The following is an 18777-nucleotide window of genomic DNA, read 5'->3' on the forward strand; positions in this document are numbered from 1 at the left end:
TAGAGAGCTGATAAGTAGGAAGTTGCTGAGCTTCTTGGTAGGAAAGCATAAGAACTTCATTCCTCCACAGTCATTAACAAATTCTTTTGTCTTTAGTGTCTAGTGAAGGTTCGTGGGTCAAACTCAACCTGCAGCAGAAATACAACTATTATTACAACACAGATTCCAAAGAAGGTTCCTGGGTCCCGCCTGAAACATGCTTGTCTAAAGAATCATGGCTCACAGCAGAAGAAATTGAGGTAGGTTGGTGTTTGAAGGAAAACTTTTTAAAAACTGTATAAAGAGAAGTGTGATTGCTGGTCCAGTCTTCATCGTGGAAGTGATGGAGGAGACTAATCAATTTATTTGAAGGGTGTGTGAGACATAGTCTTCTTGGACTGGAGTTGACTGTGCCGCTAGTGAAAACTCTTAGTTCCGTATGCTGGCACAGCCAGACCAAAGAGAACCAGGGGACCAAGAGGAAGAAACCTTGGCAGCTCATCTGAGATGATAGCTTACCCTAAGAAGTCAATCTTCAAGTTTTTCTTGGCAAAGTTATTTGACTAATAATAATTTCTTAGTTGTCAATATGTCTTGTTTCTTTCCTTTCCCCCTTTGCCTACCACTTAATTCCATTCCAAAGGAAATTTATTTTTTTCCTACAAAGTGGGAAAGGAACACCTCTGCCATGGTAAATTCAGCCATCTCCAGGAGTGTTTTAGGAACAGACAACAGGGAGGTTCAAGAACAGGGTGGAAAACTTTTAAGTGTTTGCTTCTCTGAAACAATAGTCTTAGCATGTTTTTTGTTGGTTAATGTCATTTTTGCGAGTTTTCCATGTTCTATTGTCCAAATACAATTGAGAGTATTTTTCACATGGCTTTGATTCAAGTCATGTGCTCATATACCATACTGACCCAAATTTAAACATGATATAGTGAATCCCAACTTTTCTTTTACCTCTAAAGATCTCTTTCAATGGACCCTTGACCCATATTTGAAAGTTTTAGTTAACCATATTTTTTTACCAAAAACAATTTCTTTATTCTTTATTTATTTTGTATTTATAACAAAATGCTATCTGAGCTTGATAGAAACAATGCATCAATTAGTGCATACGTTGTTGTTGGCTGTAAGAACATTGCGGTTTTAAGTACAGGAAGAAGAAGCCCATTCAGAAGTGTCTATGTTCATTGGTCTAATGCTCTTTCCTCTTGCATGGAACACTGGCCAAAATTTTAGAGCATAGGTGATTTCTCCTAATCACCTATGGATGATTATGGATTATGCCTAATCCATCTTAGTCTGCATTCATTCCCAAGAACACAATAGTTTTATTATTGTTGTCTTATATGTACAAGACAGGTCTAAATATTTGCAAAGAAGAAAGAAAAGCAACTTAAGAGTAAGCTGTAGAAAAATTGGTACATAAAGTTGTTTCAGGCTCCATTCTAAGTCATTTGATTTTTTTTTAATCTTTTCACTTCTCCCATCCTATATAAAAAAAATGAATGAAAGAAGCAGCCTGGCAAGAATGTGACCCCTCTGTGACCATGCTATTTTTATATCTACTTTTAAAAACATGAAAATAAATAGGTACTCCTTAGAAAGTTTCCTTTTAAAAAAAAAGATAACTAAACCATATGTAGATAGTCAGGTAGCTATCGCTAGAACAACAATAGATCCTCTTCATGGGATCCTTTGTGTTCTGGAAAGTTGGTGTGAGGTAAAGAAGAATGGAGCGAGTGAAGTCAGAGTGGCATGTAAGTGGTCAGAAGCCAGGTACAGCTAAAAGTAATCCTTCCGCAGCTCTTCTGAAAGCAGGAATGGGGCATATTTCTGCCCAAGGCACTGCCAATCACCGTGTCATCCTCAGAGGGGAGATGAAGCATGTAAGCATGTACTCTCACTGTCAACGTCCCTAAGTGGGCAATGAGGCATAGAGTGGGCGAAGGAAATTGTTACTTCTCCAGCTTGCACAGGATCTGTCAATAATAATACAAAGAGGCTTACCCCAGTGTTTGCAGTTTCTAACCTTACGTCCCGTGTCCCACTATTAACTGTTTCTGATGCAGCTACTGGTATATCTAAGAGTGATATCACGTGTCCATTGCTCTGGAATTAACAGTACAAGATGCAGCTCAAGAAACAGATTTATTGCATCACAGACAATGGGCGATGCTTCCCAGGGGAAAAGGCTTGGGAAGGAACACTCACCAAGATTGCCTTGGACTCAAAAGGCCTGAGACTTGCTGATGAATCCAGATGTTAGAGTATGTTCAGAGAGAACACACTGCTAATAGTTATTCTGTCTTCGGGAGGAAAAATCCAACACTGAAATGTAGATCAAATTAGTATTAAGAGTCGGTAGCTGTTGGGTGATGGCACACACCCTTAGTCTCAGCACTCAGGAGGTGGACACAGATGGGTCTCTGTGGACATGAGGCCATCCTGCTCTACATACTACAGGCCAGCCAAGACTATCTAATAAGACCCTGCCTCAAAAATTAAAAGTAAGGGTCAGTAGCCTTGGAAATGCAACCATATAGAAGTACGAGCTATAAGTTGGGAGTAGGGGAGTGGGAATGTGGCCTGAGTCTGAAAATGTTTAATGGCAAAACTGAAAATGAGAAGAAAAAACCTGAAGGACATAGCTTATTAACTGCTTTCAGATGTTCAAGATGCTTGCGAATTTTAGGCAAAAACTATATGAGAGCAATGAGTGATTAGTGCTGATTTTTTTTTTTAAATCCCATGCCAGGATCGAGAAGATGTGTCACGCTGTGAAGAAGCAACATGGGGGAGTTAAAATTTGAGTTTAAAAAGACAGTGGCCCATCTGGTCTGCAAAGATGCCCAGATACTGCATTTTGTTACACTGAATATCCGCCTATCGAGTTATTAAATGATGTAGGGTCTCAACCTTTTAAAAATCATAACCTGAAGCTAATGTCCTTATTCAGTGAATACATTTGCATCTGTCTGCTCTCAATGCTTTCTATGCACCCACAGCTTAAATGAACCACATCTGGCTGCAGGTGTGCTAAACCAGAGGCTCCAGCTGTAGGAATGAGTCCAGTCTTTGCATCTACACAGGCGTGAAAGGAAATCCATAGGAGCCCACATGAAACTTCCCATAATCCCCTTCTTTTTCCCCATTCCTCTGGACTCCCTGTCTGTCCTTGATAACATTTGTCTTTCCTCTCTTACCTGCTCTCTGCCTCCAGTATCTGATTTTTCTAGGAACATCATCTGGGGCTAAGGAAGGGGAAAGAAACTAGGACTTTCTGGTCACTGCCATTTCCCCTGCCCCAATAGTCTGAGGGAGTGGAAAATAATGCCCATTCTTATAGTAGTCAACCTTGACCCTTTTACAGTCTATGGAATTCAGGCTAGCATCACATGAGATCATTCTACACCTTCTTATACTGTTTTCTCATCAAGCTCAGAGGACTCAAAAATCATGTCACCAGAAAGCTACGTCAGCTCATCCCTTGACTCTTGTTGAATTTGTCTTTAAACCAAACCAAAAAGAACTGTCCAATTCATTTCCCAAAAGCTGCCATTTCCAAAAGCTGTTCTCTATGTTCCTTTCACCTGATGTGTAGAGAGTAATCATAAGACATATCTCTTGCCAGGACATCATTGAGGAAGTTACAGCAAATTACATCCGCGAGAACATGTGGTCTGCTTCGGAAGAATTGCTTCTCTGCTTTCAAGGCACAAGCTTAGGACCCAACCTTAGGAAAGAGTTTGAAGCTAGGAAATCATTCTTATATGACCAAGAAGAGAGTGTGGTCAAAATACAGGTATGTGAGTCACCTATCCCAGTCATAGCAAATCGTTCTGTCTTCTGAAAATGCTTTCTTTGAAAATAGATCAGTCAACTACCTTCTAATAGAGCTGAATGCAGACTCCTCCCTGGCTGACGCCCTATTGAGGGAAGCATTTAAAATAGGGACTGCCTTAGTGATGAAGTTTTTGAAATTGTGGCCCTCAGAAGAGTACTCAGACTTGCTCGGGTCTCCCTGCTGTCAGTATGGTTAGAGCTGAATGGATCGGGGTTGAAACTGTGCTTCTCCAGATAGCAGCATCTCCGTGTGTCCATCTCCTACTGAACTTGGAGTATTTAGGGTTAGTAGATGGTGATTAATGTCTAGCTTCTTCTAGCCTGAGTCAACAGAAGAACAAATGAGCTGGAGCACGTTCAGCCTCTGCAGGGGTGGTCTTAGTATAATTGTCACTCTTTATTTAGGCCTGTAGGCTTTCTCTTCTGTACCCATCTTTAAAATTTGTGATGCAACCACAAAAATGCCTGACTTGAGCTTTCCTGAGGGAGGAGATGAGCTTGTCAGGTTTAGATGTTTCTCCTGTGTTCTTACATCACTCTCTGCTAGCCACCACACTAGCTTCCCAAGACTGCATGTGTATCCTTCTCTGGAGGCTAACTGAGCATGTCACTGACTGGCAGAGCTTGAAGGACTTTGCTTTAGCCGATATCTCTGAGTTTTCCTGGAGACATTTAAGTGGAAGAGCTTCTCTTTTGCAGTCAAATTGTTTCCTATACCTTGCTTTTATATTATTTGGGACTGAGGGTGACTACTATTGACTTGGTCTTCTTATGTCTTGAGTAAGTGTTGGAGTATTCTATTTGTTCAAGATGTCAGCAGAATCAAAATGACTTTTTTGTTTTTAAGAAATCTCTTTTGTAAACCTTTTAGGTTTTTTCTGTGTGAGCCAATGAGTTTCTAATTCAAAATTGTCCTAGCTTATGTGTTGAAAACACAGCCTAAAAATAGAGTCGTCTGCACCAATAAAGGCTAAGGCTCCAGTATTGCACGGAATTCAAAGTGTCAGCCCGTGTGATGCAACTTGGACCAGCCCTGCACTCCAGTCTTGGAACAGTGTTGCTGTTGGCAATCCTACTGAAGAGTCCACCATTGAGATTACCCTTTATATTCGAACCTAATGCTAAAGTCAGAATAGTGCTGGGAAAGGAAAGAAGTGTATGCCTTGTATATGCTAGGCAGACACTCTGAGCTCCACCCCCAGCAAACCATCTAGTTTTAGAACAATAGAAGTCCCTAATAAAATTGCTTAAATGTAGGGGTGGGTATATGGCTCGTGGTAGTGTATTTGCTGGCAATCCTCAGGTTCAATCCCCAATACCAAAACAAACAAAAAAAGCGTGAAAGTTTGACAATGAGAAAATCAGAAAAGGTCATCATACGTATGTAAAGGAAATTTTATTTATATCAAATATATAGAAAATGAACATAGTTTATAAAAATGTAAGTGACATAAGCACAAAATGATATTCTTCCAGAAGAAGATTTTATACTGATTCTCAAGGAGTTTAATAATGGGACAGTGTGTCTGTGGGTGTGTGGGGAGAAGTGTGAATGGATCAGTACCACCCATGACAATGAAAAGAAACTGTAATATCATCAAAAGTAAGCAAATGAAAGTACAGCCGGGCGGTGGTGGCGCACATCTCTAATCCCAGCACTCAGGAAGGCCAGCCTGGTCTACTGAGCAAGTTTCAGAACCAGCTCCAAAGCTATGGAGAAATCCTGTCTCAAAAAAAAAAATGAAAAGTAGGCATTGAAAAGAATTGAAATGGGCCTGAAGAGTTGGAATTAGACAGAAAGCTAAGAGAAAAAGTAACTGACTTAAGATAAATTTCCTTGTATAAAAGTTCTAATGCCGCGCAGGATTCTGAGGCTTGAGTGGGATCACGCTCACTGAAGAAATCCCCAGTTGCTGCTCTTTGGTGCTCAGTATGAGATGAGGTAATAGGAATGACTCAGGACAGTTGGTGGGAATCCAATATTAAGATCACTGGTGTTTCTGTGGAAAGAGATCAAAACAAAATTTCCTCAAACAGGACAAGCAGAACTACAGTGGAAAAAATTTCCCTTGAACTCTCGAAAGCTGGGTTACCTCTCTTAGGGAAGGATATAGTAACGGCCAATATCAAAACCTAGCCCTGGCCTGGAGAGATGGCTTAGCAGCTAAGAGCACTTGCTGCTCTTCCAGAGGACTCGAGCTTGCATCCCAGCACCCATGTCTTATGGTTCACACCTGCCTGTAACTACAGCTCTGAGAGATCCAACACCTTGTTTTGGCCTCTGCAGATGCCCACACACATGTGGCATACACATAAGTAAAACATAAATGAGAAATCCCATGCCTAGGAGTGACTGGCTCACCGAACTTCAGGCAAGAAGGCCCCAAGCATCCAGGTAAAGAGAAGAGAGGACTGTGTGAAGCAACTTCAGAATCCGAGGGCTGCAAAGTGGGGGACTCACCTCAGGCAGCTGTTGAGCGTGCTGACCCCCAGGCTTAGCCTTGTGGGTGGCTAGATTGAGAAGGAGGGTGAAAAATTGTTCAGAGCTTCCTAGCTACATCCCAATCTTAAAGTGTGATTAGAGTTCTGGGTACCCGTCATCAAGCGAGACAGCTGCTTCAGCAGGCCTGGTTTTCTGGAGATTAACATTGAAAATATAGAAAGAAAAGGAGCAATCTCCCGTATTTCAGCATCACACAGTAAATATATTTGTGGTCCCAGCAAACAGAATAAGGTGACTGCTATAAATTTTCCAAGTTCCCATAGCAGCTCAGAGAATGGTTTCACTCTAAAAAGCTGTTTCTAACTAGCTACATGATGGAGACTTTTGTCTTTTTTTACATCTTCTGTAGCAGCTTCTGTGCTCCGTTATTACCCCCATATTTGTACCGGGCTTTTTCTATTTTGGGGCCACAAACCAGCTCCCAAATCCTGACATGGAGACTTATTGTTAGTTGTGAATGCTCGGCCTTCGCTTATGCTCATTTCTGGCTAGCTTTTATAACTTAAATTAACCTGTTTCTCTTCCTCTATATTTTTCCCCGGGGCTTTTTACCTTTCATTCCATATGTCCTACTCTATGTCTGCTGACCTGATGGCCCCAGGCATCTCCCTTTCTTTCTCCCTCACTCTATCCTCCTCCTCCTCCTCCTCCTCCTCCTCCTCCTCTCTCTCTCTCTCTCTCTCTCTTCTTCCGAGCCTAGATTTCTCCTCCCACTTACTCTCTCTATCATGCCCATCCCTCTCCTGCCTAGCTATTGGCTGGTCAGCTCTTTATTAAACCAATCAGGTGCAGTAAGGCAGGCAAGTGCCACACTACCACAAATCCCAGGCAGCGTTTCTAGATAAGCACTTGATTAAGGATGCTTTAGCTGTGGTTGTTTGTGTCTTTACTACTCACGTGTGAGCCACATTCCAGCATGACCATTGCAGGAAGCCTCTGAGAAATACAGAACCTCAAGTCCCTGTGGTCCTGTTAAATCCACCCTGCAGGTGCTAGCAAAACCCTCAGGCCATTTGTCTTCCTGTATATAAGTTAGTCTTCACCGTAAAAGCTCGAGGAGAAAACTCCTGTGTTCATCTCAACCAATACTGCCGAATCATTTGACAAAATGCTAATCCCATTTCTTGCAGCATGATTAATAAAAATCAGAGATAGAAATCAAGGCTCAACGTGAAGGTCAAAAAAACAAAACAGCCAGCCACTGGCTCCTACCCCTACCTCAGTCCGAAATGGTGATCCTGCCTCCAGGAATCCTCAGAATGAGACTGTGGCTGAGAGCTGTCTCCTCCACTCTTATATTCTTCTCTAGTGCTGGGATTAAAGGCATGCACCACTACCGCCCAGTTTCTATGGCAAACTAACGTGGCTACTGGGATAAAAGATGTGTGTCACCACTGCCTGGTCTGTAAGACTGATCAGTGTGACTGTTTTACTCTCTGAACTTCAGGAAAGCTTTATTTATTAAAATACAAATGAAATATCACTTCAATTTCTGATTATTTTCAACAGTTATATTGAAGTCTTGGGGGATTTTTTATTTTGGTTTGTTTTGCATTTGGGTTTTTTATTTTTAGTTTAAACTTCATTTGTGTGGGTCTTTTGCTTGAATGTATTATGTACCATGAGTTTGCTCATGCCCCTGGAGACCAGAAGAGGGCATCATATCCACTGCTACTGGAGTTATAAATGGTTGTAAGCCCCAGTGTGGGTGCAGGAAATCAAACCTGAGTCCTGAAAGAACAGCCAGTCTTCTATCTCCTGACAACTCTCCAGCCTGAGCTTCTGTTCGCCTTTGGTTTAGTTTTCAGAACCAAGCATCTTTATTATGACTTAACTGTCCAGTTCAGATGTTAAGTATCTTTCTATTCTTTTAATATACCCCAAAATATAATAGTATAATTCGTTTTTTGTTCCTTTATTTCTTTTTTAGTTTATTCATGTTTGAATAAATTAATATTTGGCTATCATGAATAACATCTTTAATAATGTTTTTGTTTATTTTTGGCATATAGAATGAATTTCCTCCTTGTAAACCAGCCCATTGGTCCCCTTGAGCTATAACTACATTTTTTCTTCTTTTTGGTTTTGTTTTGTTTTGTTTGAGAGAGGGTTTCTCTGTATAACCCTGGCTGTCCTGGAACTCGATCTGTAGACTGGGCAGGCCTTGAACTCAGGGATCCTCCTGCCTCTGCCTCCCAAGTGCCGGGATTAAAGGCGTGCGCCACAATCACCCAGATACACATCTCATTTTTAAAATACTTTTCAGTCTAGACCTGGTGCCACATACCTGCACCCCAGCAAACGGATGCGAAAGGATTGTGAGTTCAGGGCTAGCCTGAGCTACATACTGCTAATTTGTTTCCTAAACTAATAAAAGATCATGAACTCTATTAGAAATCAATTCATATGACTGTAATAATATTGAAAGTGGCCTGCAAGATGGTTCAGTGGGTAAAGCTCCTCACTGCCAGGCCACATCTAGTGGAGGGAGAGAATTGACTCCTGTAAGTTATATATGCACACACACTCTCTAATAACTATATAAATGTAAAAATAATAATGTAGAAAAGTATAAAAATTGGGGGAACTTTAAAATTGCTTAGTTTTGACTTCCATTACTAAGGAAATAGGATACATATTTTCCCTGTCCTTTGAGTAGAAGGTGGTTTGCGGGGGGAGGGGGGAATAGTGACAACTTAATGTCCCTTGGTAGGGAATTGTTAAGTTACAGTGCGTCTATATTTTCTAAAGCAAGGCAGCTGAGTTAGTAGAGATTTTGATCTATACAGAGGAAGAATACTATATGCCTTATGTTTAATTTGTCAAAATTCTACATTCAGCTTTGAAGTTTTGATTCCAGTAGGTTCTGCCTTCTCTAATTCTGTGCTGACATGGATGTATCATGTATGTGTTAAGTAGAAGCCTTTCATATAACTTTGAGGAGAAAGCAAGCCTTGGTGTATTGTTGGATCTGATTTTATCAAAAGGAAGAAGATGATACGTACATATTGACATCTTTGTATTTTAATACATAATGGCATTCATATGGGTAGATATGTTGCACAGATTTAGAAATCTGCATAGTGCAAAAGCATAGTTCACGCTGGAGAGAAACCAGGCGGAAATGGTGACAGACACAGAGGTAGGTCTTACCTTATGTGGGAACACATGAAATGAAGTTGGCGATGATAAGCATATCCTTAGGGATTCAGTCACGAGTGAGTCATGTGCTCTCCTTCCTCGTCCAGCCCACCAAAGACCACTTGGTACAGTAAAGGTAATCAGACATTACTCGCTCTTTTCAAGCATTTTATATTCTACCAAACAATACTGTTAATAGAAGCCTGCTAATACTATGAGAAGAATTTCTTTACTGTCCCCTTTTGTCACCCAGGGCCCTGATAAAATTCAGCTTTCAGTTAGAAAACTGGGTGCCAAACTGGCCATGGATTCCCCCTTTCTCTGCCTGCTGCAGCTCTGGTTCTGTCTCACACATCAGCTGGTGTGCTCTGCCCCAGCTAAGTGTCCACTGTTGGACATGGTGTCCAGAGGAGGCCTGGAGGGGACGGCCAGCTCCTGCTAGTGTCTCAGCTAAGTAACTCCTGAGACATGCCCTGTGCTTGCAGCTTCCAAAGCAACTGTGGGAACTGTCACTGTCAGTCACTCTCACCTCCTGTTCCCCCAGGCTTTCTGGAAGGGATGTAAACAGCGACAAGAATATCTGAGCAGACAAAAAGTGTTCACTGGCAACGTTGACTCCATTGTGAAGGTCAGTATCATTTCTGGCCATACTAATGGCTTGGCTGTCACAGTTCATCTTTGCCCTGAATCTAGAAGACAAAGCTGTTAAAAAGAGATGCGTAAGCCTTGGAAGTCAGTCCTGGACTCGGAGCATCGTCAGGGGAGCTGATAAACCACCCGTGATGATCTCACTTGCTGAATGTGGCTAGGAGAATCGAATGTGAATGTGTTTATTGTGCTCAGCTCTTTGTCTGGAACATCCAAATTGATTTTTTTTTTCGAAGCTGGGACCATCTCCCTGTCCTATCCAGTCTGGTTTCACGTTTCTCTTATTGCATTTGCTGACAGTACTGAGACCGCTCAGACACCAGCAGAAACCCTCAGTTACTAGACAAATGCCAAGCCAGTGTTGACCCAGTGGCTAGCTCTGAGCCATTGACAGAAAAGGTACCATGGTGGCCACTCTTAGCTAAAAGCAAAAGGATTAAACCAAAATAAGCAGGTTGACAACTTGGAACTCTGGGGCCAGAAAGAAATCGAAATGGGTTAATTGGAAAGATATTTAAAATCGTGAGGGCGGAGAATGACGGTTAGAACCATTGTACCTTCAGTCATTCAGGCGTATTGTCCTGTGACCGCTGTGGGATATATACCCATTCCCTTAGACCAGTGGGGACCAGTGGTTCCCACCAAGACCTCTTGAGAGCTTTCCTATAGCATCCTCAAGGACGGGGAGATGGCTCAGCCAGTAAAGACACTTGCTGCTAAGCCTGACTGCTGAGTTTAATCTCCAGGACTCATACATGGTGGAGGAGGGGAGCAGGCTTCCTCAGGCTGTCCTCCCACCTATACGCATCCATCACGGTATGCATGCGTGTGAGCACACGCAATGGGTAAATTCAGTTAAAAAACCAAAACCTAAGGGTTATTGGTTGTATGTACAAGTGATGATGAAAGAAACTGTAGACTTAGTTTAGTTTGACCATAGTGCCGAAGAGTACCTTGGTCTCTTGATTTTTACTTGCTGAGATGAAAACTAAACTATGTAGCCCAACCCAGCCCTTTCCTACTAAGGCAGGGAGGTGAAGGGTCACATATAATGTATTTTTAAGAACCTTGAGAAGAAAAAAACAACCAAAGAAGCTAGAAATGAAGGAGGGAGGAAGGGGGGCTTTGACATCTGTTATTTGGTAGGGTATTAGTCTTTATTCTTTGGCATAGGGTCATGTATGTAGACCAGGCTGGCCTCAGCCTCCTGGGTGCTGGACTCACAGGCATGCAAGGCCGCTGGTGTTCAGCAGATAATAGTTTTAGGAAGGCAGTGTGGTCTGCCTTGAGGTGTGGTGGTCACCATGGTTCCTCTGTTCTGCTGTATTTCAGATTCAGTCCTGGTACCGAATGGCAGTGGCGAGGAAAAGTTACCTTTCACGGCTGCAGTACTTCGAAGATCATGTAAGACACATGCTCATAGCTTTCCTTTGGGGCTAAGAATGAGCTAAATCAATACTAATTGATTGCTAATATTGAATAATTTGACTAAACAATGCTGGTGATCACCTGGGAATAAACAGACCTCAGAGCTCAATGTGGCAGTAACGGAAGCTCACCTTTTAACCCTGACGCCGCATTGAGTCAGGATTAGAGAAGAAATGGTGAAAGGAAGAGTCTAACACCAGAGAGAGAACATTCTAGCCATGTATTTCCTTGCTTTTTATTTATTAAGTTTACTTATTTATTTTTACATCCTGACTGCAGTTTCTTCTCCCTCTCCTCCCATTCCTTTCCCCACCTCCCCTCTGCCCCAATCCCAATCTGCTCCTCCTCCATTTCTGTTCAGGAAAGGGCAGGCCTCCCATGGATATCAACCAAACAGTAGGGCTTGGCACCTCCCTTTACAGTAAGCACTAGGGCAGCCCCTGCTCACACTGTTAGGAGTCCTGCAAGTAGATTAAGCTACATGACTGTTACATATATGTAGAGGGCCTAGGTTAGGCATATGTTTTCTAACATGGGATGTACAGTTCATCTAGCTGCTAACTGATTAGTTTAAATCAAAACCCTCATGGGGGGGCGGGTGTCAGAATCTTCAGAGAATACAATTATCGGCATTGACTGGATCGTTTAGGGTCTGGGCGTCCTTCCCCTTGTTTGGTTTCCTTATTTAGATAATCCTACAGTCTCTCTTGTATTTGTTTGTAGCTAACTTATTTTACTCCTTCCAAAATAAATAAATAAATAAAGACCCACAATATGGAAGAATAAATGTTAAATGTGCTACATCTAAATATCAGTTCTTAAATATTTTAAATTCTTAAAAGTCCTAAATTCTAAAATAATGAAGCAAATAGAACCACAAGAGATCCTGACTCTTCTCGATGTTTTTGCAGAAAAATGAAATTGTGAAAATACAATCCCTGTTGCGGGCAAACAAAGCCAGAGATGACTACAAAGCCCTAGGTAAGTGGGCACGAGGAAGCAGAGGGGGCAGAGCCTGGACTCCTTCCTCACCAGCAGGGACGCTTCTTTCCAGCCTATGGCCTGCAGAGACAGTCCCAAGAACCAAGGACAAATGCAGTCTCTGACAGACTTTGGTCATCGCCGGCTTTTGGGTCTGAACAAGTGAGCACGGGGCAGATAGGACAGAAATGGACCGCCTGTTAGAAGGGAAAGGGAAAGGCAGACTGGGTGTCATTGCTTCTTCAGAAGGAGTGGAATTGGCATAAATCCCATTTTATCTTAGATATGAGCTACGGGGAAAGAAAAGACATATAAGGAAATAGGGCTACATTTCAGGTGTTTACTTCACTGCCCATCCTGATCCTTTCCTCCCATTTTAAGGATTAAATATGTGTATGTAGGAAATTTTGAAAATAGATATAAAGAGCAACAAAACAAGCTGGGCATGGAGGGCTCACACTGTAATCTCAACATGTGGAGTGGAGACCAGGAGATCGGGAGTTAAAGGCTATCCTAGGCTATAATGAGTTCAAGGCCCAGTCTCAAGATAAATAACAGCAAAGCCAAACACAGTCTCCTCTCCCAAGGGCCGTAACCACAGACACCATCCAAGGTCAGCTCTCTAGCACAGATTCTCAAAATGACATAGATAACGTCTGTGGTCCATGCTGAGTTCGTGCCCAGTCAGTATACATTAGTCAGACTCCACACAGTATCAAGATGTAAGTGTCAGGAAGATTGACAGGGCTCTTGAGGACAGCCAGCCAGATGATCACACAGCAAGGTAGTCCTCTTCTTAGCTTCTTCTAACTGGTCGTCCCCAGTAGTTGTTTTACCCAACCAAAGCTGATCTCCGGTCACGTGGAAAAGTGTCACAATGTCAGGGAATGAGAGCAAAAGCTCTTAGAGTTTCTACACAAATGCCCTCTGTGGTTGGTCCACCCTGGGTTCTCGGCAGTCCCCCTTGGTCCACGCTTAACAGGACAATGACCAAATTTCCATTTCTACCATCTTTCTACTTCTGTCAAGCAGAGTATTCCCTCGTGTATTCTTTCATTGATTCCTGCCTGATCTTTAGAGTCCCCGCTCCCTTGTTGGCCTTCCCCTAACTCTGGCTCCTTTCCAGGAATGCTGTGTGCTGAGAGAAACCACTTCTTCCTGCAGTCAGAATTTTAATCTCTTATCTGGCTCAGCCACCAGGTCTTAGAGCTAAGGTCTGTTGGTTAACTTTCTTTCCTCATCAATAAGCCATAGATAGGACTGTCTGCTCCGTGTCTGAGTCTGGTGAGGGAGAGGGCTGATGAATGAGTATTAGATAAGTAGAAAACAGTGAGCCTGGCATTATCAGTTTGTGCATTTGTTTATGTGGGCTCCCTTATCTTGCTCTTACGATGGAGAGCGACCCATCTTGCTCTTACGATGGAGAGCGACCCACGCCACAGACGGCATGCTTTAGTTGGTTTATTTTTGCAGTAATATTTTAATTGCAGGGCCGGCTGTTAATTAAAATTACAATTTTAATTAACTCACAGTTAAAATATGCCTCTTCTTCCCCTCACAGTTGGCTCTGAAAACCCCCCCTTAACAGTAATCCGAAAGTTCGTGTACCTGTTGGACCAAAGCGACTTGGATTTCCAGGAGGAGCTGGAGGTAGCGAGGCTACGCGAAGAAGTGGTGACGAAGATCAGGGCCAACCAGCAGCTGGAGAAAGACTTGAACCTGATGGACATCAAGATTGGACTGCTGGTGAAGAACAGGATCACTCTGGAGGTCAGTGGGCAGCAGCCGCCTCGGCTTCCAGGAGAGAAGATGCCTGTGTGCATGCGTTCTGGAGGCCTGGTCCAGGAGAGCACATTGGGAATTTTGTATAAGTCATTACAAACCTCATTTGTCATTTTTATTATAAGTTACTAGTTTTCCTGCCTTGTGTATCCTGACAAGATTGGGTTCATTCAGGGTAACATAGTTTCTGAACTAAGACTCACAGGTGCTAAAACCTATATACATATATACCTTGATAATAAAGCCAAGGCCTTCATACAGAATAAAGTATTTCACCATTTGAAAATACATGTTTTAATAGGAAGATGCATGAATGTGACAACAACAGGAAGCACAATAAAGTTACTGGGGACTCGGGCCTTTTCCCAGACTCACCACAAACTAAGAGGGCAGCAGAAGATCCTAATACATTGAAGGGTGGTATAGTCAGTGTCGAGTTCCCAGTTCCTTGCAGCGTCCCGGACGAGTGTAGTCTGCCCTCAATATCCACAGCAGTTGCAATCCCGGAAAATCAAGCGTCTGTTGACATTGTATATGGAAAAATACATTGTGCATCTATGCAGAACACTTAGATTTGGGACTCCAGTACTCACAAGCACACCTGTGTGAATGAGCAGATAGCCATTCCATATTTCTACCGTGCGAGATCATTTCATCACCCTACAAAAGGCCTAACCCTCACCACCCACCAGGAGCCACAAATGCCTTCCACTTAGGAGCCCCCAAAATATCCCTCTAGTTTCCAAAATGCCACCTGAAGGGTGACACTGTGTCATTAGTGGCCTTCAAGTAATCTATGGGGCGTGTTGGAAGAGCAGAAAGGGAGTCCTTATTCCTCGGGAACGAATTAGACCCCCTCTCCCTTGGCCTCGTTATTTTCCTGTATGCCCCAGCCGTTTTCAGAAAACTGATAGGCCAAGGCGGGGAGCTGAAGGATGGAGCTTGGTGAGGCCCGTGAGTCAGAGCTAGATAGCCAGTTCTCGGTGATCTAGGACATGGTTGAGGGTGGCAGCCACAGGGGCACCTGGCACATGGGTGCATGGATGCCCCACCCTCATACTCCAGGCCTGATAAAAACATTAGGGAGCCGGGCGGTGGTGGCGCACATCTTTAATCCCAGCACTTGGGAGCCAGAGCCAGGCAGATCTTGGTGAGCTCAAGGTCAGCCTGGTCTAAAAGTGAGTTCCAGGACAGCCGTGACCGTTAGAAAAAGAACCCCTATCTCGAAAAACAAAACAAAACAAAAAGGGGGGGGGGGGTTGAAAAAAAGGAAAAAAATGTAAGTAAAGCAGCTTGTAACATAGGAATTATGTTCTCTAAACATTCAAAAAAAAAAGTACAGTTTGTTAATTTCTAAAAAAAATCACTTGATCTTCTTTTCAAACATTGTCTATTTGTACTTTTCATTTTCATGAGAACTTCAAAAGTGTGATATGCCCCAAAGAGCTTTCATAATGCCTTAATTTATGGCCTCACACTGCAGCTGTGCTGGTCCATAAACTTGTAAACAGGAAATTCCTTTCATCTCAAAATAAAGGCTTAGTGCAAAATCAGCAGATCCGCTAAACCCTGTGTAGCTTATAGAGATGCAGTCATGTAGCAGATACCCGCATGTCTGTGAATGTTTGAGGTTTGGCTTGGTTTTATCAGAAGTATTCATTAATAATTGATAGCTTTGTGAACCAAAATTAATTTTCTTTTTTGAGCCAGGAACCTATGGTCCTAGCAACTGGGGAGGCTAAGACAAGAGGATTGCCTTATCCCAGGAGTTGGCCATGGGACATGGCAAAGCCCTCACCCCTCCCTGCAGAAAGTTCAAACACTAAATGTACATCCACCATTTATTAAAAGCTAAGCCGATAATCATTAAATATAAAGCCTTTTATCTTATCACTGATATTACCATGTTTAATTTGATGATAAGGTTAGAACAGTGTGGATGCACATATATTATGGTGCTGCAAAAATGAGGAACAGCTTAAAACACCAGGTAACTGGGGATTGATGCCTTATTCACTTTTCTTATTGCTTCTGCAATAAGAAATAATCTAGCAAAAGCAATTTAAGGAAGGGTTCCTTCTGGCTCGCAGAACACACAGTCTGCCGTGGCTGGGAGCAGCTGCTTGAGCCATGGCAGCAGGAATGTGCTCACTGCCTCTGCAGTCAGGAAGCAGAGAGATGCAGGCTGGGGCTGGCCCACTTTCTTTCAAGACTTCAGCCTATGGGATGGAACCACCATATGGAGGCTGGGGCTCCCCTCCTTGTCTAAAGCCCTCTGCAGACACCCTCGCAGAGTGCCCAGTGATGTGCCTCCTGGGCTGTTCCCAATCCAGTTAGGTTGACAAAGATTAACCATTTCAACCATGAATTCGGCTTGGCTTGTATAGTATACAGCCACTAAGAAGTATCACTGAAGACTACCTAAGGGCAGGCAAATGATTTACAGGATAAGAGAGAAAAAATAGTACGTAAAATAGTATTAACTTCTTATTATTAAAGAAAGAAATCAGGAAAAGAAAAAAAAGTGATACAATTTAGTTTTGCTTATGTTTCCCAAACAAAAGATGAATGTTGAATATCTCGTTATGCTTATTAACCATGTGTGTATCTCTTAGGGGACATGCCAATTCAGGTCCTCTGTGTATGGGGACAGTTGAGTCTTTAGTAGTAAGAGCTTATTTATCTATTTTGTAGGCATTTCATCTTATCCATTAAGTCTTGAAACTTTAACTTTGATTATGACAGTTTTGTTGTTCCTTCTGTAACTTGTATTCCGTGTTATATCAAGGAATCTGTCATCTAATCTAAAGTCAAAACTGTCAGCTAGTTTTCCTTTCTAGGGCTTGATAGTTCCCACTCCTGTATGTATTTCTCTGTTCCGAGTTCCTTGTACTGTGAGGTAGGGGTCTGACTCCTCCGCTGTGGGTGAAGATACCTTGCAGTTCCATCATCATGTTTTAAAAAGAGTATCTTCTCCATTGGATTTTCCTGGCGCCTGCATTAAATCCTGAGAGCAAATGCATACCACTTTGGAGAATGCCTGTCTTAGTTAGGGTATCTATTTCTGTAAAAAGACACCATAACCATGGCAATGCTTATAAGGAAAACATTAATTGGGACTGGCCTGCAGTTCAGAGGTTTAGTCCACTGTCTTCATGGCAGGAATCATGTCAGTGTGCAGGCAGACATGGTGCTGGAGAGGTAGCTGAGAGTTCTGTATCTGGACTGGCAGGCAACAAGAATAGTGTGCCACATTGGGTCTGCCTTGAGATTCTGAAATCTCAAAGCCCACCCCAAGTGTCACACTTCCTCCAACAGGGTGACATCCACTCTCACAAGGCCACACCTCCTAATAGAGCCTCTCTCCCTATGGGCCTGTGGGGAGCATTTTCATTCAGATCACCACAGTGTCTGTGACAGAGCCTGAGCTCACCCACAAGGTGCTGTCCATGAGTTTGCTGTCCTCTTGTCCTTTGTTTCCAGATGAGGGAAACCAGAAATTTACCCTTGCAGCAGTGTGTGCGTGCGTGTGGGGGTGGGGGAGGTGGTAAAGGGTACCGGAGTAAAAATAACGTCATAAAATTCTTCACAGGATGTAATCTCACACAGCAAAAAGCTAAATAAGAAAAAAGGAGGAGAAATGGAAATATTGAATAACACTGACAACCAGGGGATTAAAAGCTTGAGTAAGGAAAGAAGAAAAACACTAGAGACATACCAGCAACTGTTTTACCTTCTGCAGGTGAGCGTGGGTCACTCTTCATGGTGGGTTTTGGATTATAAGCAATGTTTCCCTTTTGTGGCTCTTCCCCCATGCCTCAGCCAACAGCTTAGTTATGTGCTATATGTTAGCAAAATAATAACAGCTTTTAATAGAACAGGTTTTTAGTAGCTTAGAACGTACTTTACTAAGTACCAACCATCACGTTGGGTGTTTTGCATAGATTAACTCACTGAATTCCTGTTCTAACCCTGAGGATCAGGCTGTCATTCTTCCCATACTGCGGATGGGAAAACTCAGCCCCAGTTTGTAAGTGGTGGACACACTGCAGGACACATTACCCTTCAGACCTACTCCCTTCACATCTGCACGATACCTCAGTGACCTGCAGAAGCAACATAAATCTAATAGTGAAGACAACAGCCATTACTGGATGTCGTGCCAACCATGGCAAAACTAGCCAATAGAAAAGCAATTCTGTGCCAGGGCCAGACCTCCTTTGGAGTACAGGGCCAGAGAGGTGGGATTATTTTCTCTTATTTCGTGGCATTGCTGTGAACTGCATGAGGCGTAATTTGACATTGCATCCAGGACTCTAGTACTAGCTAATAAGTTTATGACTGGACTTTGATTGGCCAGCTATTGATTAGTTTCCTCACTGACTACTCCTTCCACCTGCTGACAGTCTGACTAGTCAATCACAAAGGAACCTGGGCAGGTGCAAGTCATAGCAGCAGCCTCCACA

General features: G+C 42.8%; 1 protein-coding gene across 1 annotated transcript in view; it reads left to right on the forward strand.

The window, feature by feature from the left end:
- The window catches only part of Iqgap2 (IQ motif containing GTPase activating protein 2), a 283844-nt gene that overhangs the window by 224764 nt on the left and 40303 nt on the right, over nt 1-18777 (forward strand). The window contains exons 16-22 of the mRNA XM_041663248.1: nt 97-239; nt 3617-3787; nt 10017-10100; nt 11453-11524; nt 12460-12529; nt 14091-14299; nt 17904-18053. Coding sequence (XP_041519182.1) covers nt 97-239; nt 3617-3787; nt 10017-10100; nt 11453-11524; nt 12460-12529; nt 14091-14299; nt 17904-18053 — 899 coding nt within the window. The remainder of the gene's footprint in view (nt 1-96; nt 240-3616; nt 3788-10016; nt 10101-11452; nt 11525-12459; nt 12530-14090; nt 14300-17903; nt 18054-18777) is intronic.

Source organism: Microtus oregoni, unplaced genomic scaffold, assembly GCF_018167655.1.
Source record: "Microtus oregoni isolate MIOR12 unplaced genomic scaffold, Mior012 000014F_ref0000157, whole genome shotgun sequence".
NCBI lineage: Eukaryota > Metazoa > Chordata > Mammalia > Rodentia > Cricetidae > Microtus > Microtus oregoni.